Source organism: Bubalus bubalis, chromosome 18 (assembly GCF_019923935.1).
Source record: "Bubalus bubalis isolate 160015118507 breed Murrah chromosome 18, NDDB_SH_1, whole genome shotgun sequence".
In the NCBI taxonomy this organism is placed as follows: domain Eukaryota; kingdom Metazoa; phylum Chordata; class Mammalia; order Artiodactyla; family Bovidae; genus Bubalus; species Bubalus bubalis.
The window spans coordinates 25,896,347-25,911,790 of record NC_059174.1 but is presented as its reverse complement, the minus strand read 5'-3'; the positions used below and the strand labels follow the sequence as shown (position 1 = coordinate 25,911,790).

Below are 15,444 nucleotides of genomic sequence, written 5' to 3'. Positions count from 1 at the left end.
TCCAGCTGCCCACCCCCACAGCTGTCCCTGTTTCCACCCCCAGGCTCTCGCTCCTGCCTCTCTGAGATCCCCAAGGCCTCCCTTGGGCAGGGCCAGGCTGGACACCGTCCCCTCCCCCAAAGGCCTTCTGCAGTGGCGGCTCTGGGCTCCTCCTAGATCCACTCCCTTGGGTTTGCTGCTCGAGGTCATCAGTCCTTCAGGAAGCGGGAGCTGAGTGCTGCAGGTTCAGGAACCACTCTGCCCCTTACTGTGTGACTCTGAGCGGGACACACACTTCTCTGTGCTTCAACCACCTCTTTCTGAGCCATCTCATGGGGGTTCAGAGAGAACTAGATGAGCTGATACCTGGCCCCAGAAAGGGGGCTGCCGTGGGTGGGCGCATCCCCTGAGCCATGCTGGCTGGTCTTTCTGGGAATTGGTCCCTCTTGGCCACTCACGGGCAGACTCCCAGAAGGTCTGTCAACGCTGAATAAACTGCCCTGCCCTCCCAGGGAGAATCTTGGGGACTGCAAGAGGTGGGTGGTCCCTTCTGGGGAGTTGGAGGTCAGGCTGAGGTCAAGGAGAATCACCATGTGACTGAGCACCTACTGTGTGCCAGGTTGAAGGAGCGCTTTTCCCCACCTTTTACGTGGAGGATGCCAGGACACTCATATTCAGAGAGAACCAAAGTTTCTGCCTCCGACAAGAAAGGGGAGCCTTAGGTGACCGGCCTTCTTGGGTCTAGGCTCAGAGGACCACTGCCTGGACCCATCTCCAAAAGGGAAGGACTGGTGGTGCCAACCCTGGGGCCCAAGGCCACACCCCAGGAGCCACACTTCTGGGGTCCACCACAGCCTCTGCAGGGCCCAGGCCTGTCCTTCCTCAGTAGCACTTCCTGCTCAATGACCACTGACCAGACACTTTTCATATACTTTCTGTTTACTCACAGAGGAGGAAACTGAGGCTGGCCAAGGAACACTGACTTGCCCAAGGTCAAGCTCAGAGAGGGCAGGCAGGGTGGGCCTTGGGGGTGCCTCTCTCACGCTGCTATTTCTGAGGAAGAGATCCAGCTCCACCCCAGAGACTTCTGAGCAGACCCCTCCCCATAGCTGCCTGTCCCTGCTGGGGGGCCCTGCCGTGTCCCCCCCCCCCACCTCCGGCCATGCTCTCTTGGCTCTGGAGGGCGGGGTAGGGGGCAGGAGGGTGCACGGTGCTATGGAGGGGGCTGGGAGAAGGAGCTCAGTTCTATGAAGGGCAGGGAGCAGGGCAGGAAGGATGCCCGGTGCAATGGAGGATAGGGGCTGGGGCAGGAAAGACCCAGGCTGCTATGGAGGGCGTGATGGGGGCAGGAGAGGTGCACAGTGCTATGAATGCTACTGGGTAGGGTGGGTGGGCAGGAGGAGCTCAGTTCTGTGAAGGGCAAGGAATGGGGGCAGGAAGGACGCTCGGTGCTATGGAGGGTGGGGGCTGCGGCAAGAGAGGCCCCCGTGGCACTAGAGCTGCAATGCGCTGCCTGCGGCAGTGGGGTCAGTTCTAGCCCTGCAGAGCACAGTCAGGGCCAAGAAGGGGTCTTCCCAGCTCTCCACCTCCCCTAAGTGTGTGTGTGTGTGAGGGGGTACCTGCCCCCTCTCAGTCTCGGCGTGATCGCCTGGGTCCCCATCCCCGCCCTCACCCACCCCCATCACCCCGGGGCAGAGAGACTCAGCGTGGCGCTTGCCCCATTAAGGCTCAGCTCCCAGGGGACAGGAAGGGCTGGGGCTGAGCGCGCCGTCGTGGGTGCCGGCCCGGTTGCCCAGTGACCTTGGCTGAACCCTCCGCCGACCTCCCTGCACCCGCTCTGAACCAGAACTTCAGATCCAGTTCATCCTGATAGAGGCCAGACGTCCCCAAGAGGGGCGTCCCGAGGGCCGCAGGCGGACGCACTCGGAGCCCCCCAACCCCCAGGGCCGAGGGCTCTCATTGGCTCCCGGTGACGTCAGAGCTCGTCCCGCCTCCAGGTGGGCGCCAGCGCCAGGCACTGCGGCAGTCCGGGAGGGGGCTCTGATGTCCTCTCTCTGCCTGTCCCGCTCCCCTCATCCGTGACCTTGAGGGCTGGGGCGGGGAGTGGCGGGGGGAGCCCTCCGACTCGGGCTTCAAGACGAGCACATGTGGCGCTGGTTGGATTCTTCCCGTCAACCGCATCAATAATTCAGAGGACCGAGTCTGCAGCGGCGCGGAGGCGCTGACGTCGCTGCTTGGGTGCGGGTGTCAGGGGTGGCCCCATGGCTATTGGACCCCGCAGGGCAGGCCGGGGAGTAGAGGGGTGGTTCTGCTCCTGCCTCGCCTTCTTAGAGTTAGAACTGCACGGATTCAGGGCACCTGCTGCCCCAGGGAGGAGGTGTCCTGTTTCCCACCCTCCCCCGCCCCCGCCCCACCCCGCCCCTCCAGGTCCTTACCCTGCTGGCTCATCGCCCCAGCACTGCCCTCCTATGCCCAGAAAACAAAGCACAGAGACCCCCTTCTCAGCTCCTCACCTGCAGGGACCCCAGCCTGACGGCCCAGTTAAAACCACACACAACCCAGACTTCTTTGCTTCTGCATGCAGTCCCCCCAAACAACCATGACAACCCCCGCAGGGTCAGGAGGTCAGACACCTGCAGGTACGGACCCCCCAGACGCCGCAGGGAACCGCTTCTGCAGGGTTGAAGGGGTCACAGGCGCCAGGCAGAGCTGGGCACGTGCCAGGCAGAGGGCACACTGTCAGTGGGATACACACATGCCCGCACACCCATCCACACGGGCTGACAGACAAGTCACAGCCCTTTTCGATTTCCGCAGAGATTTCAGTCTTCCCCCGTCCTCCCCCGCGGACCCACCAACATTTCCTCCCAACCACGCAGCGGACCAGGGTCACCAGGAAGCCTGGGATCCTCTGATCTTGCCTTGTGACCCCCAGGGTGCGCCAATTGAAGGCAGAAGCACCGCCGGACAGAGGCAGAGCATGCCCCCGCCTCCCCGCTGACCTCGCGGTCCCCTGAGTCCTCACTCACCCCATCCCAGCTCTCCGGCATCTTGCCGAGGGAGGCCACCCGCCTCGACCAGGAAGGGCAAACAAAGGCCTGAGTCACCCGAGTCCAGAGGGAGGGGGCTGCGCAGGTGGGAGACCAGCGGCTCTATGGTGGGGCCCCAGCTCGCGGGCCATTTATATGAGAAGCTGCCCGGCCTGGACTGGCCCCTCCTCCCTGCGGGGTTTGTGAGCAGCCACTCGCTCACCCGGAGCTCCTGCTCTTGGATTGGCTTTCAGGAGAAAAACTTGGTTCCGATTGGCTTCCAAGGTCCTCGGTCACCCCGGCTTCTGCTCCTCCCACCCCCAGCAACACATCAGTCAGGATGGTCCCCAGCTCCTGCAACCCACTCACCTCCCCCATCCCCGCCCCGCACCACTGCACAGAGGCTCGGAACCGCAGCTGCACACCGGGTCCCAGAAAGACTAGAGGCCACATGTACATGTGCGCCCAGTGGCAGGTACAGATTAGCCTCTCACAGCAGAGCAGTCCAGGGTGCCCTAGACAGCACAGCCCTTGACCCATACCCTGGGAGCAGGGAGAGCCTGAGCGGCTCCCAAGCCCAGCCTCCACATCAGGAAGGCCTGGATCCCTTCACCTGGAGAGGTGTGGGGAGTCACTGCTGCCTGCGGCAACCTGGGCTGTGACCCTACTCCAGGAAGCTGTTCCTCCTCCACCCCCAGGGTTTCCCCTTGGGCAATCCCCAATCTGCGCACATGGATGCCCAGTGCCTGCCCACTGGGGAAGGGAAATGAGGGTTCTGGGGCCAGGGGGCCTGGAGAGATTTCGAGACCAGGGATGTGGTGGGCATACACCAGCTCTGTCCTTCCGCACCCTCATCCTGCACCCAGGCCAGAGTCCTCCTGGAGAGAGAGGAGGTGGAACGGGGGCAGGGCAGCTTGTCCACGTGCACACCGCATCTCCCCATAGCCACACCCAGCCTTCTTTTCTGGGGTCACCCAGCCTGGGGCTTGGCTCTCAAGTCTCTGGGGAGCAGGACAGGTGCTGGGGGTTATGTGGCTCAGGATGTGGGTGAGGAGCTGGCTGGAGACAGGCAGGCAGGGTACTCAGATGAGAAGCAGGAGGCAAAGGAGAATAGAGGAGGAGAGGAAATAGGCCAGGGAGGGGCGCAGAGGAGGGAGCCCAAGGACTGAGAGAAGCAGGAGCAACAGAGAGGGGGCGGGGGGCGGGCGCCTGTGCCCCCATTCTGTCGCTTTGGTGAAGGAACCTGCCACTCGCCCCAGCTTTTATGGACAGCCGTGCATGCTGGCCGGCTGCCCTGGGGGAAGGAGGTCACCTCCCCATATCTGGGTGCCTGGTGACCTGGTCAGCACCCACCCTCTATGCTATTCCCAGCCACATCCTCTGCCTGGTGGAGGGGGAGCGTCAATAACTTCCCTGCCCCTTTCTGACCTCTCGCCATGTGGGCCTGGTGCAGAGTGCGGGGTCCTGTGCACTCCAAGGGCAGCCAGGGCCTGGAATGGGTGTCCCCCAGCCCCTCACATCCTGCCCACGTTCCCTGTTCCATGGTCCGCATCCAACCTTATGCCCACCTGAACCTCTGAGTGGCCTTCTCCACCCTTGGGCCTAGGTGACCTCGGATACTAGCCACTGCAAGCCATGAGCCCCTGATTCTGCTCAGCTCAATGGCTTCAAATCCCCAGACTTGCGTCGAGGTCTCAACCTTCCCATCCACTAGCTGGGTGACCTTGGACAAGATTTTTTCACTCATCTGTGCCTTAGTCTCTTCAACTATCAAACAAGAATTGCGCCTTCCTCACAGAGCTCCTAGGAGGATGATAAAAAGCTACATACATCACTACAGACCCAACCCCATGCCTGCCCAGAGGAGAAATGCGGTAATCTGTGTGCTTCTCCAAACTGTGGGTCTCTTCCCTGGAGGTTATACAGTTGTTGGGGCTGAACAAGGCAGGCTCAGGTCCTGGGAGCCAAACCCTGCTAGTCTCTGCTGTGTGACCTCTGGCAAGTCAGTCAACTCCTCTGAGCCATCATATCTTAAATGGGAGAACAGCAGAGTAGCTGCTTGCATAAGGAGCTGCCAAGGATAATACATAATTTTCACAAGATCATATATGAGAAAGGATGAAGAATCTGAAGCACAGCGAAGTAAATTCTCCCACTCAGCAAGGAAGCAGTGGAGCTTACCGGTACCTCACATTATTATTATCTTTTATTATTTTTAAAATTTTTGGCCACACCCCGAGGCATGTGGGACCTTAGTTCCCTGACCAGGGATTGAACCCCAGCCCCCAGCACTGGAAGGTGGAATCGTAACCAATGGACCACCAGCGAAGTCCCATGAGGTCACATTATTAAGAGTTGTAAATGCTTACGGCCTTAGTTCTCTAGCGGGCCAGACTCCCATCTAAATGCTTTGCTATGTTACCTTATTTTGTCCTCTGAACATCCACTTTACAAGCAAGGAAAATGAAGCACAGAGAGGTCCTGTAACTTGCCCAACATCACGCAACCAGAGGGCTCAGAGCCAGGGGCTGCACGGAGGCAGTCTGGCTCCGGTGGCCACTAGTCACAGTCAGCCCAGGGACAAGGGCACCATCATCAAGCCTACAAACACCCGGGGTCTGAGCTGCCTCAAATTTGACCTCCAAGTTTGACCTGGAGGTCAAACCTGCCAGGGTTTGGCTACTACGAATGAGGTAGTGAGCTGTGCTGGTGGTCACATGGCAGGGTCACAACTTGGACCAGGTCCTTCTGCCTCCTCCACTAGCTGGGCCCCCTGAGGCCAGAGACTGAACAGGATAAAATCCTTGCCAGGCCTTGGCCCAGATAAGGACCATCCTGGAGGCTGCTTTACTTAACAAAAAGCAATCTGTGTGGAGTAACCAGAGCAGAGAGTAAGGTGCTTTTTAATACATGCTGTGGTCTACCAAGAAAGATCTTGAGAACCAGGGTCTCACACACATGGGGTGACCCACCTGGCCTGGGTCTGGTATATGGGTGCAGAGAACCCCAGGATTCTGTCACCTTTCACCCCACAATCCACCTCTCAGGGTGTGTGTGTTTTGGGGGCTGGCAGCACCATTGGCATCGAGGAGTCCCATTCAGGGTCAGGCAGCGGCTCGTTGCCCTGGATTTTATTTCAGTAGTCCCTTGCACAGAAAAGGGGCTGTGTGTTCACACTCCTCAGCCCTCTCTTGGAGCAAGGAGGACAAAGGGCACTCTGGCTGGCCTAGGCTACCTTGTGGACACATCCCTCCCCTGCCACTGGCTCCTGGGTCCCCACTCCCCCAGGTCCCATCCTGTCTTCCCCAGCAGCAGAGGCCTTTGTGATCGGAGTTGGAGTTCCCAGTAGACGGGAGCATGTGCCCAGACACTGCTCTGATGCCTCCGCTGTGTCCTTGAAGGGGCACGTGACCCAGGGTCCAAAGCCTGGCTCAGATCCACATCCTCAGATCCTCGCTGCAGAGCCGTGCTCCTGGGGGAGGAGCCTGCAGGCCACTCCACCTCCCACGTCACCCCTGCGTCCAGACCACGAGGCCGAGGCTGTCATGGGGCTAGGAGACTGACCTAAATTGGATGGTGGCCTGAGGGCTAGTTCCCGCCAGCCAGGAGGAAGGTCCCAGAAAGGTCTGACTTTGGTCAATAGGTTTTAATGGCCAATGGGGGCCCTGGAACCCCGTGAGGCTCCCATTATGTCTATCGTGTGTTCTCTGAGACCCAGAGATAAATGGCCACCTTGGGACTCACAGGGGAGAAATGGCGGGCCAAGTGAGCGAAATCAGAAATCATCACATGGAGGAATAAACACAAAGACTGATTTCAGTTTTCCCAGGGAATCTGGCATCAAACTGAAGAGGACATGGTTGTCCTGGGCAACTGCTGCCATGGAAACAAGAGCTATTCGGAGCATCAGTCTGGCTTTCATAGGAGGAAAGTGCTGATTCAGATGACAGCATCCTCACTCCCCCAGACCTCCCCTCCTTCCCCTGTCCTGCTCAGGGAGGGAGGGGGCATTTCTCCATGGGGCAGGGTGCCAGGCAAAGCTGCTGTGAGCAGTAGGGGTGGTTCTGAAGGCTGCCAGGTGCCCGGTCCCTGTGGCTTCAGGCTGGGGGCGCTCGGAAGGGCTGTGACCCTCATCTGAAACAGGCTGGGTCAGGGAGGGGCCAGCCAGCAGTCGGTCCCCTATTTGGGGAAGCTGAGTGGGGACCTACCTTCCAGTCTGTGTCCACAGCCAAGAGGAAGGAGTCAGAGTTCTCCTACAGGAAGGCAAACAGAGAAGGGTGGCTCGTTAGGGCCAGGCTGGCCGGGCAGGGAAGGGTGACCAGGAGGGGCTCTGCCTTGAGCAGTATCACTTGCTGTTCCCATCTTTTTTTTTTTTTTTTGGCTGAGCCTTGCAGCATGCAGGATCTTAGTTCCTAGGCCAGGAATTGAACCCACATGCCTTGTGGTGGAAGTGTAGAGTCTTAACCATTAAACCGCCAGGGAAGTCCCTCCCCAGTCTATCTTAATGTGAACAAAAGTGACCCAGGGCTTTCCACACACCAGGTTTCAAGCCATTAAATATGTGACAGATGAAGCTACGAGCAGCTACACACATGGATTTTTACCTCCTAGTGTTTTTTTTACCCATTAATTTAAAACGTGAAGATTTCCACTTTGCAGGTGAGAAGGCTGAGGCTCAGAGAGGCTGAATCACATGGCGAGAAAGTGATGGAACAATCTCTGACCCCAAATTCTTGCTGTTCATCACTCTGCCTGTTGGCCCCTCGGATGGTTTTCAAGGTCGACCATCAGGGCACAAGCTCAGAGGCTGGGGGATGAGGGCCTGACTGTCACACCCACTGTGAGGATGGGGGAGCCAAGCCCCACACCCTGAGGGACAAGTGGGCTTTTCTGACCTGCACGAAGGCGCTGCCTGGGCCCATGCCATAGCTGCCCCCACCTTTTCAGACCCACCTCTCAAAGGTTGGCTTTTCGGCTCATTTCTGCTGATGGTGTGCCCAACTGATTGGTACCTATTCTTCCCAGTGGATTGTAGGTACCCAGAGGGTGTGGATCGTGTCTGGCTCAGCTCTCAGCATAAAGCCTGGCATGGACCAGGCTCCTCAAACACAAACAGACCTGGGTGAACAAGTCTGACGTCACAAGGAGGGGAGCAAGGTTTAGATATACCCACTGCTTAAAAGGTGGTGGAGATGGAGAGCGGAGGAGTGGGAGCCCGAACCCCCTGTGTCTAAGTTGCCAGGCTCTCCCTGATGCAGCCTGGAGGCCCCTGGACAATCTGCACCCTCTCTGGGACTCTATCTGGGGAAGGAAACCTCATGGGGGGTGGGATCCCACATATCCAGGAAGATCGGAGATCTGGGGCCTCTGCTCTTCCTTCTCTCGTGTCTGTTGAGAACCCTCGCTGCTCCCCTCTGCTTGCTGTGGGCAGGTGGCTTAGCCTCCAAGCCTCAGTGTCCATGAGGATTGACCAAGGGCATGGAGAGCAGTCATTCTGTCCTGGCACCCTGCACTGGGCTCTGGGTGCTACAGAGGCTGCTGGGTAACCATGTGGACAAAGGAGACAGACTAGAACCAGGATGTCACAGGAGGACAGCAAGAGAAGGGCAGGGCCACCGAGCGCAACAAGAAGGAAAATGAGCCCGCATCACAGGGATGGGAGGGAAAGAGCGAAAACCAGCGATGCTGATGTTTCCCTCTCAAAACGCGAAGTCCATCCACCTGCATTCTGGCAGCTGGAGTGGGAGGTGTGGCAGACAGAATCAGACAGGACTAGAGGCTCTCACACCAAAAAGGAGGTCAAGAGGCTTTCACCTGTCTCAGGTGACATCAACAACGGCCATCCTTCCCCTCCTGGTTCCCCCAGGGCCAGGGGGCTTTCTCTGCATGGGGAAGGGAGGAGAACACGGAGGCAGCCACTCCTGGACCCTCCAAGGAAGGGGGCGGGGCCCTGGGGGAAAGGGACGAGGCTGGATATTCACGAATTTTGTCACCAGAAGACCTGGCCCGGAGAAGGGGGGTGGGCAGGGAAAGAGATGCATGCAGGAGATTTTCAAGGGGAGGGGCAGCACCCCAAACCAAGAAACAGCAGGAATAACACAAGCCAATCTGGAGATGCCGGAGGCTGGGAGGAACCACATGCACATTTCGAGGAAGACAAGTGGGAGAGAGGGCCCAGATGGGGGGAGGCGAGGAGGCCCAGGAGCAGCCTAAGGAGATCCAGGTGGGGGAATGCAGGCACGGAGCCCCAGACACAGCAAGCAACGACTTCAGAGTCTCAAATGGTGGAGGGATGGTGGGTGATCACATGGACGCATTCACTCCTCAGTAGACCCAGGGAATTTATACCTCGCAGATGGCGAAAGATTTTAAAAAGTGCAAAAGGACAGGGGACAGGTACTATCATCCTGTGTAGCTGGACAGGGGGACTCTGTGGGTGTAACTGCCTGGGAAAGAGGCCAAAAGCAAGGCAGGCAGGACTGCACCAGCTGTCACTGAAACCTGGGAAGGCCACGCTGGGAGCACAGAGGCGGATCTGGGGGGCGGTGGGTTGGGGCCACTCATAAGCAGATGTGACCGGTGACCAGGTCCACTGCAGAAAGGGGAGAAACTGAGCTGGGGATTCACAGTCTCAGAGGAGAACGGAGATGCGGGCCCTCGTGGGTGGGAGGGGTTGGGGCTCAGGTCCAGGTGGGATGAGGGAAGACACCAAGGGCAACAGAAAGAAGGCAGAGCCCGGGGGCTGGTCAGAGGGGTTCTGACCAGGGAAGGGAGGGGCAGCAAGGTGCCAGGCCAGGCTGGGCAGAGAAGGGGTGTGGGGCATCTCCTGCAGTGTCTTGCCAAGGCGAGGGAGAGACGCATAGAATGTGTGAGGCCACGGTGCCCTCATCTCTCCGTACCACCCACAGCTGCACAGCCTGTGTCAGCAGGCAGCCCCCCGCCCCTGAGCCCTGGTGATGGGTGCAGGGGTCCCTGGGAGCCGCCGTCGTGCCCTCACAAGAAGGCCAGTCTCTGCCTGCATGCCTTGAAAGACAGGCTGTTTGGGGGCAGGAGGAACTTTACAGAGAGTTCTGGAAAACTTCTTTCTTCTGAACCACATCACAGTCTATAGCTTCCACCTGGCCCAAGTCTTTACTGAACGCCTACTGGGTATCAGGTGCTGTGCTGGAAACTGGGGGAATCAGGGAACAAAACAGACAGGGTCTCTGCCCCAGGAGCCTGCAGGGCAGGGCCCGAGAGTGGCGAGTGCTACAGCCAGGCCTGGAGGGTGTGCAGAGGGGTCAGTATTAGACCCCGTGGTCAGAGAAGGCCTTTCTGAGGAGGGGGCATTTAAGCAGAGCCCAAATAAAATGAAGGGCCCGCTCTGCAAATTCTGCAGCCAGAATATCCCAGGCAGAGGGAACAGCTGGAAAGATGATTAGCTGGGTCAGGGAAGAACAGTGAGCCCATGAGACAGGAGAGGAGTGGGGTGGGGGGAGGTTGGGGGTTGGTGCAGAGCATATGCTGGTTCCAGGGAAGGACTGTGGCTGTAACTCTGAAAGCAATGGCAGCCGCTGGGCAACAATGTGGAAAATGAGGGTGTGTCTTATTTATTTTTTGGTGTATGCAAAAAAGGATAAATTTATCTGAGTCCCTTACCAAAGCCAAGAACAATAGTTAAAAACAGGCCTGGGGAGGGATGGTGGCCAGTAATAGAAATCAAATATTGTCGGTCTAAGCAAAAAGGGAAATTTATAATTAGGATTCAAGGGTGACTTACCAAGCCCAAGGGCAGGACTCACCAAGGGCTGGAACAAGGGAATGGAGCATATTAGAATGCCAGGAAGGACATGATGGACTTTAAAACGTGGACAGAGTAGGGAGACCAGTGGGGCGGCTTCTCCAAGCAGAAGGGGTGTGGGGGCATCTCTTGGGGTGCCCTGCCAAGGGGAGGGGTGGAAGAGAACATGTGAGGTCAAGGTGCCCTCAGCTCTCTTTGCCACACACAGATAGATGCACATCCATCCCGGCATGGAGCACCTGGGGAGTCGATGGGGGCTTGGAACAGGGAGGGAGTAGGATCAGAGTCGAGAGTCTACAGTGTCCAGGAGAGGGTGGAATGTGTGGAGAGAGTAACACGGAAACATATATTACCATATGTAAAATAGATGAGTGTGCTTAGTCGCTCAGTCGTGTCCGACGCTTTGCGACTCCATGGACTGTAGCCCACCAGACTCCTCTGTCCATGGGGTTCTCCAGGCGAGAATACTGGAGTGGTTTGCCATGCCCTCCTCCAGGGGATCTTCCCAACCCAGGGATGGAACCCAGGTCTCCCGCATTGCAGGCAGATTCTTTACTGTCTGAGCCACCACGGAAGCCCATGTCAAATAGACAGCCAGTGGGAATTTGCTGTATGACTCAGCAAACTCAAACCAGGGCTCTTACAACCTAGAGGGGTGGGATGGGGAGGGAGGTGGGTGGAAGGTTCAAGAGGGAGGGGACATATGTATACCTATGGCTGATTCATGTTGATGTTTGTCAGAAACCAACTCAATACTGTAGAGCAATTATCCTTCAATTAAAAATAAATGAATTAAAAAAAAAGGTCTACAGTGTCCAGCTCACCAGTGTTTCCTGACCATTGCTGGGGGCTGCCCTCAGGTAATCAGGCCTTAAAAGTTAACTCAAGGTTCTGTCTTAGAGATGGGGGTGGGGGAGGCAGGAGAGTTTCCCAGGTGGCACTAGTGTAAAGAATCCGCCTGCCAATGCAGGAGATTCAAGAGATGCAGGTTCGATCCCTGGGTCAGGAAGATCTCATGGAGTAGGAAATGGCAACCCACTCCAGTATTCTTGCTTGGGAAATCCCAAGGACAGAAGAACCTGGAGGGCTCCAGTCCATAGAGTTAGACACGACTGAGTGACTGAGCTTGCACCCAGGCATGGGGGGAGGGAGGGAGACTCAAGGGAGAGGGAGGGAGGGAATACATGTATATTTATGGCCCATTCATGTTGTATGGCAGAAACCAACCCAACATTGTAAAGCAATTATCCTCCAATTAAAAATAAAATTTTGAAAATGTGCCCTTCTCTGGGCCAGGACTGCCAACCTCATGTGGCTGGCCCCCTGGGCCCTGCACAGCCACTCTGACCCCACATGTGGTGTTCAGCGGCTCTGGGGCTCACCTTCTGGAGGGAGGCTGCGGGAGGTGGGGGCAGGGCAGAAAGGGGGTGTGCTGAGCACCCGGGGACTGGGTTCCCGGCTTTCCCATCTGCGAAGTGAGGGAGCCTGGCAGCATAACCAGCAGACAGCTGCGGCTATGTTGCCCCAGAATTCCACGAGCAATGGACCCCCAGGTTTTCCTTGCAGGGAGAGAAAGGGAAGCCATGCTGGAAGTGACCATTACTAGAAAGTGTGGGCAGAATTAATTCTGGAATCTGATGTTTGGGGTCCTGATGAGGGCCCTTTCAGGTAAAATAACAATCTCCAATGCCTTGGGCCCACTGCTCCTTGGGGCTCTGCTGGTAATACCTGCCCACCTATCTCAGAGGCTTGTGAGGAAAAAAGAGAAGCTGCAGACCTGAAAGGGTTGAGTGAGGGGGGAAGCGTGGTTCTGCTGCTGGAGGCAGCCCTGGCCAGCGGGGACCCTGTTGGGGTCCAAAGGTGGCTCAAACCTCACTCCCTGATAGCTGTGTGACCCTGGCCAAGTGAGTTAACATTTCTGTGCCTCAGTTCTCTCATCACTGAAATGAGAATAACTCTTCTAAAGAGCCTCCCTGCCTCAAAGACAGCCAAAGCCCCAGCGAGGCTGGCTGGATGTTAGTTGCTTGGGCGCTCAGCCCGGGCGGAACTCTCTCCCGGCAGGGACAAGGCTTCCCAGGTTGGCCTGAGGATTCCTGGCGCTTGGCTCGTGTCGCGGTTCGGAGGGTCAGCTCCTTGCCATCAGCCAGAGTAGAAGGATGGACGGTCAGGGGCTTGCCATCCGTCAGACCAGAGAAAAGGCGCGCAGTTTCCTTCTTAGCCACGAGGTGGCGCCCTCTGCCCCCAGGACCGCGAAGGCGCGACTACTCACCAGCTCCGCGGCGTCCTGGCCCCGGAGCAGTGGCTTCTCCTCGGGGAATCGCAGCTCCTGCAGGCCGGCCATGGTCACGTCGTGGAGCAGGAGCCCTGGGAAGAGAGGGCGAGGAAGTGGGGTTAGGGCCTAGTGCGGCGGGGACGTCTCAGCCCGGCGGAGACGACAGCGCCACCCCGCACTGGGACAGGGGCACCAGGCACCACCCGACGGCTCCGCTCCGTCCCCGGATCGCGGTCCCCAAGAGCAGGCCCAGCTCAGCGCTTCACCCGGGCAGCGAGGCTCAGGGGAGGTCATTACATTATTTGTTTTTAAAACATGTTCCCCCAAGCCCCCGACGAAAGGAAGAAGGGGCAAAAAAGGAAGAAGGGGCGAAAAGGGAAGAAAAGAAGGGAGGAAGGAAAAGAAGAAAAAAGAAAAGAAAAACAAAGCGACACTATATACCATGACCCTTGAAGCAATTTCAAGTGAATTCCATTTATTAAGAAGCAGGGGGCACATGTGGGGAAGCCCCTGGTGGTCAGAAGTGGACAGTGGGGTCTGAAGGACACGGAACTGAGCTGAGCTCAGTGCTTAGGACAAGCCTGGGTGAGGGGGGCTCTGAGAGGGGAGGGGGCTGGCAGTGTGACACTGAAGGAAGGGGTGCCAGTCACGACACACCACCAGCAGGGAGGGGTGAGACTGTGACCCCTCGACCACAGCCACCAGGCGGAGGGGCCCAGGCCTAAAGGCTGCAGGTTCTGGGGAGACTCTGGGCCTCTGAACCCCAGGGGAGGAAGGGTCATCTGTGCACATGTGTGTGTCTGGAGGATCCACTGTTGGGGGGAAGGCAGACAGAAAGGGTGCCAAGACCCCACAATCCATCTAGCCTGGCACCACCATTCTTCACTGGGACTGTAGGATGGCATAAATAAGAATTCACCAAGAGAAACACAAGGCAGGAATATGAGCTGAAAACTCATAAAAGAATTACAATTAGCCAATAAATACAGGGGGAAATATTAAAGCGCACTAGACATCAAAGATATATATATTTTTTTTTTCGCTAATGGAATTGGCACACTTTGCAGTGCTGGCAAAGATGCACCAAAATGGGCACTTTTCTTATACTGCTTGTGAGTGTATAAATTGATACGTCTTTCTGAAGGGCAGTTTTACAGAACTGAATTAAAATCATTTAAAAGGTTCTTACTCTTGGACTCAGCAGTCCTCTCCCTGGGAGAAATTTCCTAAGGAAACCATATGCTTTCCTTAGGAAAACTAGCATCTAATGATTTATCTCTAAGAAAGCTCACCCCAGTGCCATTTATAATAGGGGGAAAAGAAAAAAACTAAACTAAAAGAAGCCAAATGTCCACAAATAGGGAAGACAATAACTTGTAAGATTATTTAATAACGTGAGAAAATGCTTGTTGTAATAGGTTTTTAAAAAGAAGTTGTAAAACATACAATATTATCAAAATTACGAGAAATATGAATAGTTTCACACACACACAAAAAAGCCTGGAAGGCTTTTTATAAAGTTAACAGGTATTATCCCAGAATAAAGGACAGAAAACTAGCACCCACAGTCTGAAATCAGGGAGAAAAAAAAAAAAAAAAACATTCAGAAAGACTCCCTGAAGATCATTAACAATTCTTTATTCTGGCAAAGCACTCCAAGGCTCCCAAGGCTGTTAGATTTCACCCTGATGGGAAATGTGATGAGATAACCAAAGCTCAGAGAAGGTCCAAGCCCAGATGGGGCCTGGCCTGGAAATTCCTCATCCAGCCCCATGCTGGTGCTATAACGCTGTCCTGGAAGGACTGCTTCCTATTCTTCTTCCCAGCCTCCCTCCCTCCCCTCTCTCCTTCCTTCCCAATTCTGTTATCAGTCTTTCTTAAAGGTGAAACCCTCAGACTTTCCTTTCTGCCCTGAAAGGCTGACCATCCCACTAGCTGGTTGGTCAAGAAGGTGCCCCCCATCCTTGCCCACCCCTGCTCCTTTGGCTTCTCCCTATAGAAGCCCTAGTGACGGGGAGTGGGCACAGTGGTTGCCTGGACCCAAGGACCTTGACTGGAACCCATTTCCTGTGGGCAGTCCTGAGACCAAGTTGCAGCTCCAGACCTCCCCTGGGCTTCCTTCCATCCTGTCAGAAGCAGGAAGCATCAGCCCTCAGAATGCTATCAAGATGGTGCCTTGTGATTGCGTAGTGGTCCCCACCTCAGTCTAGTCTGGGGTTGAGATGCGCTGAGGCTGGGCTGGGAACTGCTGGCTACCCAGGCCTGCTGGAAGGTTAATCCAGCTCTGTGCCGCCACCCCTGGCAGAGCCTGGTCCCCAGCATGAAGAGACCAGGCAGGAAGGCCCCTGCCCGCCCAGGCGCCCTGGTCCCCGCACCTTGTGCCA

General features: G+C 56.6%; 1 protein-coding gene across 5 annotated transcripts in view; it reads right to left on the bottom strand.

Moving 5' to 3' along the window:
- Positions 1 to 15,444, bottom strand: part of NDRG4 (NDRG family member 4) — a 42,891-nt gene that overhangs the window by 10,351 nt on the left and 17,096 nt on the right. For 3 of the 5 annotated variants that reach the window (XM_025268766.3, XM_006052475.4, XM_006052477.4), the window contains exons 2-3: positions 13,058 to 13,152; positions 7,217 to 7,261 (exon numbers count right to left, since the gene is read on the bottom strand). In XM_025268766.3, the coding sequence (XP_025124551.1) occupies positions 7,217 to 7,261; positions 13,058 to 13,129 (117 nt within the window). In that variant the 5' untranslated portion in view covers positions 13,130 to 13,152. Of the gene's footprint in view, positions 1 to 3,008; positions 3,188 to 7,216; positions 7,262 to 13,057; positions 13,153 to 15,444 lie in introns of those variants that run through there. The other 2 variants (XM_006052478.4, XM_006052480.4) reach the window with 2 other exon arrangements.